This window comes from Sciurus vulgaris, assembly GCF_902686455.1.
Source record: "Sciurus vulgaris genome assembly, chromosome: 11".
Taxonomy (NCBI): domain Eukaryota; kingdom Metazoa; phylum Chordata; class Mammalia; order Rodentia; family Sciuridae; genus Sciurus; species Sciurus vulgaris.
Window position 1 is genome coordinate 125,773,944 of NC_136472.1, and position 14,249 is coordinate 125,788,192.

The window sequence follows — 14,249 nt, forward strand, 5'->3', positions numbered from 1 at the left end:
TTATTTTATAACAGAATCATCTGATTGCACTGGCTCTACCCTGTCCCATTATCCCCTTTTTCAGAGGATTTCAGCTTTAACATTATATTTTTTTCTTACAGCAACCTATTTTCTCCTCTCTCTTTCATAGCAACTGCTAGAAAAATGATTACTTGAGGCTTTGTTAGCTTCCTCAGGATCAGCATTTCTAAATATCCTTCTGGACTACTGCTTTGAAAGGTTAATCTTGTGAATTGATACAAGTCATTGAAACAATGTTGGCTAGTGTTATTTTTAAACAATAGAAATAATATTCACGACAGATTAAAATCAGATTAAAATATTTAAGAATTGCTCTTAAAAGATTAAATACAAAGCACAGAGTCAGACCTGATCAGCTCCTAGCCAAGCAGAGCCATTACTTGTGGTTTTATGGTGTATACAACATGTAGTGTGTGAAAGCTGAACCCATCATAGAGTATGGACATAGAAGTATGCTGTGAATCAAGTGCCAGTTTCTGTTGGACAAATGGCTTTTCATTAAAATATCCCTATGGTAGTCTGATTTTATGGTGCTAGGGATTGAATCCAAGCCTGTTCTCTACCACTGAGCTATACCCTCAGCCCAGAACTTGCAATAAAGCCATGCATGGTGGTTCAGGCCTATAAAATCACAGGTACTCCCAAGGCCAAAGCAGGAGGATTTGCAAGTTTGAGGCCAGTTTGGGCAACTTAGCAAGATTCTGTCTCCAAAATAAAGAAAATAAGGTAATGATGATTATTATTGTTCAGTAGAAGTCATCCAGACAAAGGGTAGAATAAAATGAAACTAGGAAGGAAAAGATAAGAATAGAAGATCAATCCAGGAAGTTGAAGGTGCAACTAATAAAAATTTGAGGAAGAGAGAATAGTGGAACAATAGGACTGTATATGTTCCCACTAAGAGCTCAGGTCAGTGAATGACAAAAATATCACACCATGGCACTTTTGAAATTTCAGAATACCAGAGATTGGGAAGAGAGAGAAAAAACATAGGATTGCCCAAAAGATTAGGAATCAGATTGACTTTAGATTTATCAACAGCAGTGCCAGAAGCTAGAAGACCTTCAATTCTGAGGGCAAGTATTTCCAACCTACAGTTTCATTCTTTTGGAAATTATCAGTAAAGTTGTATATAAACTTTTTTGAGATGTGTCATATTTGAAATTTGCCATTCATTTCTGAGGAAACTGAACCACTAAAACTGGAAGTCTAGAAAGATGAAAACAGGAAACCAGAGAAAATTGAAAGGAATTTTCAGGACCGACGACTTCAGGTCCAAGAATAATGGGTCCAGATGAAGCAGGAATCTGGAGGGCTGGAGGAGGGTTATCTTCAAGAAGTGAAACCAAGAACTGAGAATGTAGCTTGGCGGTAGTGCACTCACCGAGCATGCACTAAACCCAGCGTTGCACCTGTAGTACTTGTATGCGTGTGTATGTTCAGCAGATCATTTGGTGCATCTGACTGTACTGCAGGGAATTCATGGTGTGTGAGTGTGTTTTAACAATATCAGGGAGAATAAGTAATCAGTACATGACATCAGCAACGTATTGATCAGTAGTTCTCCCTGAAATTATTAAGGAAATGGATGCCTAAGAAAGGAATTCTAACTGCATTGTGTTTATGTTAAAATAAGGGAAATAAGGAGTATGGATTTAAACAACAAACAAGTAAGTGGATGAGTTTAGGGTGTGATGGTTAAAGAACTGAAACTTTTCAATAGAAGATTGATAGATCATTTCTGAACTGAAAAGTACAGAAATTCAGCATGTTTGGAAATGTGAAGATAAACAGACGGCCAAGGCTTGAAGCTATGGAATTAATTGCCTCTGAGGAGTGTGCTCATGTTGAATGAAGGGCTGTTCTTCTAGTATATTGGTCTAGTCTTGTATTATGTGACTTTCTAAACTGTAGAATCAATTGGCAAAGTTAAAATTTTTAAAATGAAAATTTTCTATCCTAAGTTTCTTTTCTGTGTTTTGTCATTCCTTTTTTTTTTTTTTAATTTTTGTTTCATTTTGTCATTCTTTGTGCATCTGTGTGCAGACTAGTACAGTATTGATGATTTAGAAATCACTGTTGTTTGATGTTTAATCCAAGAGCTTAGATTTTAGAGTTTAACAGTCAATTACTTGATTATAAATGACTGCTTACTATATTCTAGGTGCTACTGCTGGATACAGAGGTTAGAAAAATGGGAACTTGGATTCTAATGGTGGGCGATGGATACTGCAAGTCAATGAGCAAGGTTGTTTCTGGTTGCTTGAGGGAAATAAACCAAATAGGCCTTAAGATAGAGTTATCGAAAACCTCTCAAGTAATACACATGCTTAGGAAAAAGTGTGGGTAGAAGACCTGGAGGTGAGGCACCCTGACTTGGATGTAGTATTAATGGAGGGTGGTATTGCAGTGGGTGGGGTGACAGAGCAAGGCACAGGGACTGCTCTAGTGGCCTTGAAGGCCATGCTGACAACTTTTTTTTTTTTTTTTTGGGTACTGGGTATCAAACTCAGGAGTGCCCTACCACTGAAACTACACTTTAAGCCCTTTATAAGTTTTGAGACAGGTTCTCACTAAGTTGCATTGCCACAGCTGACCTCAAATTTGTGATCCTCCTGCCTCAGGCCCATCACTGGGATTACAGGAGTGCACCACCATGCCTGGCTTAGCATAAGGACTTTTAATTCAATGGAATGGAGGAAGAATGGGTTCTGACTTGCAGTGATTCAGAGTACTGGGTGGAGACTGGATCTGGGAAGGCAAGAGCTGGCCTAGCTCTCTAGTGGCCACCTGACAAACTGAACAAAAGTACTTTTGTACTGCCATTGTGTGAGGTGTGTTTACTTATGTTCATACATGTTTATGTCCTTATTCATTCTTTTTGAGTATAACTTTTCCTGCTGTTCTTTATGCATTTATTTAGTTAGATGGCTATAACCCAGCAAGGCTAATTAATGGCCAATGCAGTAAGCAGTAAACATACTGACTTGCAGCATACACTAGCCTTATTAAACTTTATTTTTTAAAGTTGCTGGTAATTACAATAATGCACCTGGGCATGGGTCCAAGACAGGAAGAATTATTGTCTGCAAGTAGATCTGGTGTGAGCTGATAATGTAGTCTACTTACTCTTAAATTTAAATGCCACGTAAATCACAGGAAAGATATCTTTTGACTTGCTTTGAACTTGGAGAGGGTGGGGCACTTTCATATTTTTGTTATTTTCAGTTTTAATGGACATTAGTTAAAATGATTTGTATTTCTTTGAGGTCAGTATCTTGATTATTGCTACTACTAAAATGTTTAGTAGGATAACTGTATAGAAATCACCATTTGTATTTTGGAATGTGAATTTCCTCCTGCCTTGTGCAAATCACATTGGCAGATTTTCACCTTTTCAGTTTTAGACAAAGCTACAGGTTATTCATCTAAGAATTCTTGCCCTTCAGCATCACAGAACCTTAGAAATAAAGAACCAAGCCTGTGGTCTCCAATATTTGGTTTTCATAGAATAGTAAAACTAAGAAGTAGTATTGGTTAGAGAAGGCTGTTACTGCTAAATGTTACAAAATATATTTTTTTTAAAACAGACTACTTATTTACTATTGCCATCATTTTATGAAAAACATTTTTAATAAAAACTAGATAGGGCCAGGCGCAGTGGCGGATGCCCATGATCCCATCTACTCAAGAGGCAGGAGATTCTTAACTTCTAGGCCAGCTTGGGCAACCTACACCCTATCTAAAAATCATACAACAACAGACCAGCCAGAAGAGTGCTTATGATTTGAGAACCAGGTTTGTGCTTAATATTCTGTAGAAAACCCTCTACCATAAAAATGTTTGTCAACTATGAATCAATAAGAATGATTTAGAAGGAACATATTTCATTGTTAGTATTTAATTGGTAGTCCTGGGTGTTTGTTACTTGAAATCATTTCACCCTTTTAAGGTTTAGGCCAATTCATCTCTGTACATTCTCCTCAATCCTGCACATTGCTATTTAGCAAACTCTTTTTGGGGAGGCAGGTACTGGGGATTGAAAATGAGCATCGTGTTTATGTTGCACAAAAGTAAACACTAAGGTGAAGAGCAACTCAGTAACTTCCATGAGGTTATATAGCTAGTAAGTACAGGAAATGTCCTTCAAGAAAATAAATTTAGAGAAATAATTTACATAGAGCTCCCTTATCACAGAAGTGTCTCAGTAGTGACTACATATTCACCTGACCACAGTTAACCAGCCAAGTGGAAGGTGGGCCAGTTAGAAAACCCAATGACTCCTAGTGATTTTCTTTTAAAATGGTAGGGCCATGTTATTAAATTGTTCATGTATAAACATTTGGTGACAGATTCTCATACCTTATGCATGTCCAGATTTAATATGTAAAGAAGGAATGCCTAGTCTTTTAAACCCATTTTGTGCCATCCTGGATTTTGGAGATACATAGTCACATGGAGGCTTCATGTGCTTTTCACTTGAGTGCCCATAATTTAAGTACCCTTCTGTGTAATTGCAGCCAGAGAGAATTAAATCTTCAGGAGCCAATTTGATGATGCTTGCTCTGTAGCAGGCATTGTGTTTAGTGCTTCTGTGCATTATCTTAATTTAATCCCCACAACAGGCCTGAGAGGAATAGGTTTGTTAGCAGTCCTGTTTCACAAATGAAGAAATCTAAAGCCCAATAGTAATAGCCACCAATACTTGAAGAGTTACTTCTATGTGACAAGCACTATTTCAAACACTTCATCATCATTTTAGTAGAAGGAACAGGCTTAGAGAGATTAGGTGACTGCCATAAGTGGCATAGCTAGTCAGTGATGAAGCTGAAACTCGGTCATGTTTTGTATCTTAAAGCTATGTGCTTAGTTACCCCCTCATGCACTTCCTCTGAGGCACAAAGTGCAACAAAAAAAAAACTACTGGTGGGTCAAGGTAATCCCTGGAGGCTCTGTACCCCTGGAAATCAGTGTCTGAGACTTTCTTTTTTATAATGGCAGTTGGGAAGAAACACAGGAACTGGTGAAAAACTTGTTCATGATAATTTGAGTAAACACTGTGCTGCATCCCTTTTTTAAATTTTATTTATTTTATTTTTTAAAATATTATTTTAGATGTTTATAGACCTTTATTTTATTCATTTATTTGTATGTGGTGCTGAGAATCGAACCCAGTGCCTCATGCATTCTAGGCAAGCTCTCTAACCACTAAGCCACAACCCCAGCCCCCCCCCCCCCGCTTTTTAAACAAAAATATTGTAAGTAATTGTCTGTTTTCAATAGCTTCCTTTATAAAAACTCTTAACTCTCATCTCACACATAGTGAAAAACAGACCTCTATTAAATCATGGTGCTTGGATCTACACCAGTGAAATCCAGATGGACAAATTACTGTGTTCCTATAAAAAGCCTTGGAGACAGGCTAAGCCATTTTCAATCTTGGAAATGATACCTCATTTATGCTTTAATATTTAAAGCGCTAATGAAAGTAGGGGTTATTTGTGTAAATTACTACCTCTGAAAATAATGCCCAACAGCTGGTATACATCTGTATAAGAATAATAGCCTTTAACACTTGGAGTTTTTCTTCTATACTTAATTTACCAATGTCTAATTAGAATTAAGTTCAAATATAAAAAAGAGGCCATGCATTTTCAATTGGTATAATGCAAACTGCCTTTTTTTTTTTTGTACTGGGGTTGAACCCAGTGGCACTTAATATACTGAAGCACATCCCCAGCCCTTTTTATTTTTTGAGACAGCTCTTAGGTGCCCAGCCTGTCCGTGAATTGTGATCCTCCTACCTCAGCTTTCTGGGTTGCTAAGATTTAGATGTATGTGCCACCATGCCTGGCTCAAACTGTCCTTTTTTAAAATGAGGTTGATTCATATTGCTTAAACTAGAACATGCTTAACAAGAATCTTGCTATTCTATCCGATAGTGGATTGAAATGCTTGAGGCCTGAATATTTATTTGCTTATTTATTTATTTATTTATTGGTTGGACCCAGGGCCTCACACATGCTAGGCAAACTCTCTTCCACTGAGCTATATCCCTATCCCTTTTCATTTTCTTTAGTGACAGGATGTCACTAAGTTGCAGGCTTGGCCTTCAACTTGGAATCCTGCCTCACTTCCTGAGTAGCTGGGTTTATAGGCATGTACCACCATGCCTGACTTGAAGCCTGAATTTTTTTCCCCCTTTTTAAGGTTTCTGTTCTTTGCTGCGGAAGATACTCTAAAGTGTGCAAATTGTAGTCACCTCTTTTATATCAACCAAGGTGGAATTTCTGTATGATAACCCCGGGTCAGAATTATAATAGCCCTCTCATTGCAGAGAAACAAAATTTAATATATGTATACCTGCAGCTTTACTACATTAGGACATGTGCCTGTGTTTGGAATAAATAATATGCTTTTTTAGGTATTGAATCTGCTTTGTTGTTTGACCTAAAAATATGTTTTGTCAGTCCTCACCAGGCATTTCATTTTGAACTAATTTTAGACTTTAAATAAAAGATACTTCTATTTATTTATAAAAGATAGTTTCAGAGATACTACTGAGTTTCTTGTGCCTCCCATTAGTGCTAATATCTTAAGTAACTCAGAGCAATTAAAAAAAAAAACCTAGGGATGTTACATTGGAACAGCTTATGCAAATAATTGCTTCAGTTTCCCCACTAATGTCCTTTTCCTATTCCAGGGTTCTATCCAGGCTCCCATACTGCATTTACTTGTCATTTCTGCTTAGTCTTGCGATTTGCAACATTCCCTCAGTGTTTCCTGATCAACTTTTGTTGTTGCTTGATTTTTTTTTTAGTTTTGTTTTGGACCTTGGGATGGAACCCAGGTTCTCATGCATGCTAAGCAAGCACTTTACCACTGAGCTACCTCCCCAGCCCTTGAGCAGTATTCTTAAATTTCTTATTGCTGGGGAAGTTAACTTTGTGTGTGTGTGTGTGTGTGTGGTGCAGGGAGGTGTGTTGGGTATTGAACCCAGAGGTGCAAACACTGAGCTACATCCCCAGCCCTTTTTATTTTTTATTTTGGGACAGAGTCTCATTAAATTGCTGAGACTGGCTTCTAATTTGTGATCCTCTTGTTTTAGTCTCCCAGAGTATCTGGGATTACAGGAAAGTACTACTGTGCCTGGCAACATTGATGTTCTGATGGGTATCTGTACTTTAAAGTAATTGCCTTTACTTTTATAACTTAGAAATACCTTGGGGAAATACCTTTAAAGTATACTAAAAACAGGATTTTTTTTCACTTTATACAATTAAGTAAATCTTTCATGATGGCTTGTGGACTCAGATTAAGTTATCATAATTTATGAATCATGAATTATCTTTCAGCACTTGAATAAACAGGAATGAAGATATAAGTTCTTCAAATCTTTTAATAGATTGCCATTTACTGACTTTTTCTTTAACTTGTATAGGAGCGTTACATCTTCTGCAATCACTAACCTCCAGTTGTAACTAGAACTGTGAAGATCTGCTTCATTAGTGTTTATTAAAACTGGAACTGTGTTGACTTGCTTTCACAGGGTGGAGCCTGTCTGTAAAGCAATGCCTTCCCATCCAAGGAAACATGGTTCTGCCCCGTAGTAGGACAAATTCCTGCTCTTTGGTATGTGCTCTCTTTATAGCAGCAGGCATTTTCACAAGCCCTAGAGCTGATTTGATTTTGGGGCAATAGCTTTAGTGAGGGTAGAAATAACTGAGCCTATACCGTGGCTTTGGAGTAGGAGTGCTGCCTTGGTCCTGAATGAGTTTTATGAAGGGAATGGAAGTAGGGGTTAGGTGACCCCAGGAGTAGTGTCTTTTGAAGTGGTCATTAAGAGACCTGATTTATCGTAGGTTCATATTTAGATTTATTATATTCACATATTTATTGCTCGAAATTATTTCGGGGTTTCAACCAACTTACTAGAAGCAGTTTTTACCAAGTTGAATTCCTGTCCTTGGATAGCTAAACTCTTTTCCCCAAGCTAAATTAATAAAATGGAATTTCTTATTAAGAATGAATTATTAAGTAAAGTGGAAGCACTGACTAGGAAAGCAATTGATGCAATTTGTTTTCAAAGCCTTAAAAGTGCTGCAATGTGCATAGATCACAAAGACTGGCTTAAGTGCCAACACATGGGGCATTAATTTTCTTTCATGGAGAATTCCAGGTTCACAGGATATCAGAAATGCTGACTTGGCAGTGAAATCCCATTTGTAACATGTTAGATTAGGAAGCAGATTGATTTATATGTTGATGTAATGGATCAAGGCACGCAGTCTGCCTAAGAAAATGGAAAGCACATTAAATAAGAGCATTTTCAAAGTAAAGAAGTCCAAACATAGAAAAAGTTACCTCTCATACTTTAGGTAAGGTTGGGGTATGTTTGATTAGTTGATTCCTAGACAGGGTCCACAGAGACTTTTTATATTTCAAATGATATCTTCTTGAGAGTCTCTCATGACCACAAGGATTAATCTTTCTGAACTCAGAAGTGAATCGCTATGGCTTATTAGCTTTCTGGATTGATTCCAGTTACTCTCCTTTTTCTTGGTGGTGACTGTTGTGAGGATCTGTTGCTGTTTAGCTCTTCTTCCTGTTGCTTTAACCTCTGGTATTTTAGATTCTCTTTAGGGAAGGTAATGCTGACCATCTCAGTGCAGAGATCAAATGCACTTACTACTGATGTATTGACCTCCGTGGTTGACCCATAAACTGAACTTTTATACTCTTGGAACTCTTGTGGTCTTATAGCCAACAACCATAATGAGTAACATGTGGAACATAATCTTTGGTGCTGATGAATGTCTGCCTGTACTAAATTTGATCACTCCAGGACTGTGGCTTGGGTGAGCTCATATAACAAATTGACACTTGTTTCTTACTTTGTATTGTTTTTGGAATTTAAGGTGTATATGTTCTCCCCATGCCCCTCTATTCTTCTACCCCAAATCCTGTTCTGTAGCTGTGTTTAATGTTGAAGTATACAAGCCATAGAGAGAATTTAGAAAACATTGCTCAGAATCTTTTGTAGTAAATTTAGAAAACATATTCCTTCTGACCTGTCGATTTGACTTTCTCATTTACGTATTTATTATGTCTTCTTAAATTTTCTTCATTTTTTTATTTCTTCTCCCCTCCCCTCCCCTCCCCTCTTTTTGGGGTACTTGGGATTGAACTCAGGGGCACTCAACCACTGAGCCAACCATATTCTGTATTTTATTTAGAGAGGGTCTCACTGAGTTGCCTAGTGCCTTGCTTTTGCTGAGGCTGGCTTTGAACTTGCAATCCTCCTGTCTCAGCCTCCTGAGCTGCTTGGATTACAGGTGTGGGCCACTGCACCCGCTTCTTCATTTATTTCTATCTGGGCATTTGAAGTAGGAAACAAAGAACTTCGGAAGAGTAGTACTGGTTTTGGTATACACAAGAAGTCCCCTGGGATTTCTTTGCCTTTTTCTCTGTATATATCCATTTTCTTCTGTATCATAATCCAGATTTCTAACCAAAATTCTTAGTTACGAATTGCAAAAGAAGAGCCGCCTTTTGTTATTCTGGTGGGGGTGAAATGCAGGTCTCCCTCATGCTAAGCAAGCTCTCTATGACTGATCTACATCCTAAGCCCAAAAAGAGGTTCTTCCTTTGGTGCACATCTTGAACTTCATTGTGATAATTAAGCACATTTGTCTTGTGCATCCTCTATACCTTTTAATGTATTGTTTGCATTAAACACATTGTTTGAATTTATAGTATTTCCTGTACATAAGTATGTGTTCCTTTCTTCAGATATCTTTAATTTTTTTTCCTTCTTTGAGGGAAGCAGGAATTCACATCAGTCTGTAGCTTCATGTGCAATTTTACTGAAGGCATAGGAACTGGGACCTTCTCTTTTAATAAATGATTGTTGATCACAGCAGGACTACAATCAGTTTAATTAATAAAAGTGCTAATTGTTTGTTGGATTTAATTGAGTATTTCCCAACCTTCATAGATCTTGACTACATTTTAATTCCAAATTAGCTTTTCTATAGTGATCCAGCAGGTATTTGTGCTTCCTTCTCCTGAGTGGAAAGGAGGCTGATTTTAATAAGCTCTGTTTTATTTTATTATTAGCAATTGTTGCTTATTTCATACTATACCTAATTTATAAATTAAACTTTATCATAGGTGTGTGTCTACATAGAAAAAACATTACTTATAGGGTTCAGTACTCTGGTTTCAGGCATCTACTAGTAGAACACATTCCTACAAATGGGTGGACAAGTATAATACTAGCTGCACCTCTGTGCTTGTTTCTTTGCAGGAGACTTACCACCATAATTCCTAAATGGTATTTCTTGCCTATAATTTCTGAGATTATTAATAGTTCTGGTCATATAACAAGAGGATACTGACCAAAGTCTTTATGGAATATATAATTATTTTTATCCAAATCCAACAAAAGATAAACTTAATGGAATTCCCTTTTTTCTCCTTTCTTCCTTCCTTCCTTCCTTCCCTCCCTCCCTCCCTCCCTCCCTCCCTCCCTCCCTCCCTCCCTCCATCCCTCCTCCCTTCCTCCCTTCCTCCCTCCCCTTCCATGCTGGTGATAGAACCCAGGGGCTCTCTACCAGTGAGCTACATCCCCAGCCTTTTTAAAAAAAAACTTCCTTTGAAACAGGTCTTGTTAAGTTACGAAGGCCGGGCTTAAACTTGTGATTCTTCTGCTTCATCCTCTTTAGTTGCTGAGATCTGTAAACATGTAATGAAGAGTGGACTAATAGGAAGCAAGAGTGGAGGAAGGGAAAGGCTCAGGAAGTCAAAGGTGAACAGTCCAAAAGAAGGAAAATGGTAGCTTAGGTCAGCTTAGCTGAGATTGATCTTTGTTACCCAAGCTGGCCTCACTCCTGGGCTCATGCAGTCCTTCTGCATCAACTTCCAAAGTAGCTTGAGCAGTAGGCACAAGTTATACCCAGCTCAGGAAGTTTCCATGAATGATGCCCCCACATGTTGAATAATGCAGACTATGGTAGTTGGTTTTGCATTACTGTAATAAGATACCTGAGATAATCAAACTAAAAAGGAGAAAAGGATTATATTGGCTCAGTGTAGAGGTTTCAGATTGTGGTTGGTAGGGTCCTGTTCTTTTGGGTGTGTGGTGTGGCAAAACATCATGGTAGACTGCATGGCAGAAAAAACTGTTCACCTCATGGTGACTGGGAAGTAAAGAGACAAGAAGGGCTGGGGTCCCAGTGTCCTTTGAAGGGCATGCCCCAGTGACCTAACTTCCTCCCACTAGGCTCCACCTCCTAAAGGTTCCTCCACTTTGCAATAACACCACAGGCTAGTCACCAAACTTTCAACACATGGACCTTTTAGGGGGAGGATCAAGATCTAAATAGTAACAAGCCAAAATTGACATCATCCTCTTTCTCCCCCGCCATATCTAACTTGCCCTCAGGTCTTGCCCATTTTCCTTTTGCTCTTGAATCTCAGCTTACCATATCACTTCAGCCCAAGCTACCACATCCTTTTGAACTGTATACCTCTGACTTTCTGAGACATTTCCCTGCTTACACTCTGCTTTCCTTTGAGTTCATTCTTCATCCTGCAACCAGGAAAAGCAACAGAGTTACATTTTGAAAGTAGTAACTTTGTGCTTAAAATCTCTCAACATTTCTAGTGATAAAGACTAAAATTCTTGGGCTGGGTTAGTAGCTCAGTGGTTAGAGGGCTTGCCTACCATATATGAGGCACTGAATTTGATCCTCAGCACCACATAAAAAGAAATATATAAAATAAAGGTATTGTGTCCATCTACAACTAAATATTTTTTAAAAAGATGAATTCTTTCCATTTACAGACTGTCTAGAACTATTTTTGCATTCCTCTCCACCTTTTCTCTACCTCATGATTACATTTTCTCTATGGAAGATGCCCAAAGCTCTATTCAAGCTTCACTCTTTTCAGGAAGATTCTTTGATCATCTTTCTATCCAACTCTGGGTCAGATACCTTTCTGTATATTTTCTCAGCACTCTGTTCTTTTCCTCCTTAGAACTGGGAATATAATCACATTTTTGTGTGAATTTTGACTGTGCATTAGACCAAGAGCACTGAGAGAGTGGAGCACGACTTGTTCATCCTCGTGTGCTAAGCATTTAGCACATTGCCTTCAAAATAATTGCTTAATAAAACTTTTATTGTTGTATGAGTGAATTAAGTAAAATTACTGGAACTTGAACCGTTCTCTATTTTGGTGACTTGGTATATGAAGAAATGAATAGATTTGCTTGTAGTAGGGTAGACTGCAGTCAGGTTGTAGTTTCTCAGGTTTGAAGTATCCCAGGTTGGAATTGGGGTCTAGATTTCCAATTGACCTTTCTCTTTGAGCCTAGATGTCCATAGGTCATTTTAAAATTCTATGGAAAAGGTTTTTTATATGAAGATAAAATTAGTAAATAACAAACTTTATCAAAAAAGTCAATTTTGTCACAAACCACTGAATGACTGTTCTGCCAACCTTTTTGTAGTAATCCTGGACTTTTCCACCTTCTTTGGTAGGCTCTTGCGGCCAATGCTGGGACAGGATTTGCTGTTGCCGAGCCACAAATTGCAATGTTCTGTGGGAAATTAAATATGCATGTTAATATCCAGACTGGGAAATGGGAGCCTGACCCAACAGGCACCAAGAGCTGCTTTGGAACAAAAGAAGAAGTTCTTCAGTACTGTCAGGAGGTAAGATTGTTGTCAGGCAGTTAAAACTACCCTTTTTTCTTTTCTGGGTCAGAATTGAATCTGTTTACCTTGAAAATAGATATTCTAACATTCTTTGACTTAGGACAAGATGCCAATAACTGGAGCCCCAGGCCTTTTGCTTCTAAATGTGTGGTATGACTGAGATCTCTCAAAGGCTTTGCCTGTGTGCTTTGTGAGGTCTCAGTTCCTTCCAGAAGGAATACTCCAGAAACTTGGCAAGTTCTATAGAAGCACAGCTTGGGTACTTGGGTGCTTCCTATCAGTCTTGGGAAGATGGAAAGCAAAACATGTCCCGTGTATGTATGCTTGTTTTCTACTTGCTAATAGAAAGTCACCAGTATTGTAAGTGATCATCTTAAATCTGACTTAGCTTCCTGTTTGGTCCAAAGAGAAAAGGATGTTCAAAGAGAGTGAGATGTTTTAACTTCTTACCAAGGCCAACATATAGGGCCAGGAGTGAAATATCGTTCTGTAATTTCATTGACGGATATTTCCATAGACTTGCCTAACTCGGTGATTTACCCATGCCCTGTAAAGGAACTTGATACCAGTTGGATTTGTTTTGAGTTGAAAGCCTGCTGCTTTTGTTTGTCCTTAAATACAAATTGCTTATTAAAAGAGCATGCGTGAGAGTAGTCAGAAATCTAACTGGTCAAAGGAAAACTAATAGTTCATATCTTTTTACTTCGTGACTTAAGTTGGAACCACAGGGGTGGTGGAGTGGAACTTCAGATTTACGTAGAATAAGATTAGAGGCTACTTATCCTTAGTTGAAAGTGCACGTCCATCTGCAGGTCAATTTATTGTATTTGCATGTTTTTTTCCTTAACAGATGTATCCAGAATTAAAGATCACAAATGTGATGGAAGCAAACCAGCCTGTCAGTATCGACAATTGGTGCCGGAGGGACAAAAAACAGTGCAAGAATCACATTGTTATACCTTTCAAGTGTCTTGGTAAGTGTTTTGAGTTACTTTTCAGAAAGTGCCCCTCTTCTTTAAATTTTTCTCTAGGCATACAGTGAAGTATCTGCATCTGTAAAGATGAACTTACTAGGAAATTTGTCCTTTGTATAGGCACACTTTCCCATGTTGGTGGTTGATTTCTCAGTGATTACTAACTGCCTCTTCCATTGTAGACATCCTCAGTCTAGAGGATGTATAAGTAAGAGTGCTGCCCAAGAGCAGTCCAGCTTTTCCCTCTTATTAACAATTTGAAATTAATGTTTGACAGTGATAGTAGAGAGGGGTGCTAAAAAAGCAGTCCAAGGAAGAGTCTTCTGTCTCCCTTACTTCATCTGCATTATACCAGACTTCTGGTAGTGTTCAGGAGAAGAAAAGGTGACTCATAGTAACAGATGCCAGGGCCAGATGCTGTGGAACCTGCCATTCTGAAGGGTTTGGGGCTTACTGAGGTGTTTATGATGCCATTGGTGGTGTTGCATTTGGAGCCAACTTGAGTAAAGCTTTGACAGTGTATTATTCA

The 14,249-nt window shown here is 38.3% G+C and overlaps 1 protein-coding gene across 4 annotated transcripts in view; it reads left to right on the forward strand.

Annotated features, from left to right (window-relative positions):
- The window catches only part of APLP2 (amyloid beta precursor like protein 2), a 62,202-nt gene that overhangs the window by 14,941 nt on the left and 33,012 nt on the right, over positions 1-14,249 (forward strand). For all 4 annotated transcript variants that reach the window (XM_079102848.1, XM_079102850.1, XM_079102851.1 and 1 more), the window contains exons 2-3: positions 12,570-12,743; positions 13,597-13,720. In XM_079102848.1, the coding sequence (XP_078958974.1) occupies positions 12,570-12,743; positions 13,597-13,720 (298 nt within the window). The remainder of the gene's footprint in view (positions 1-12,569; positions 12,744-13,596; positions 13,721-14,249) is intronic.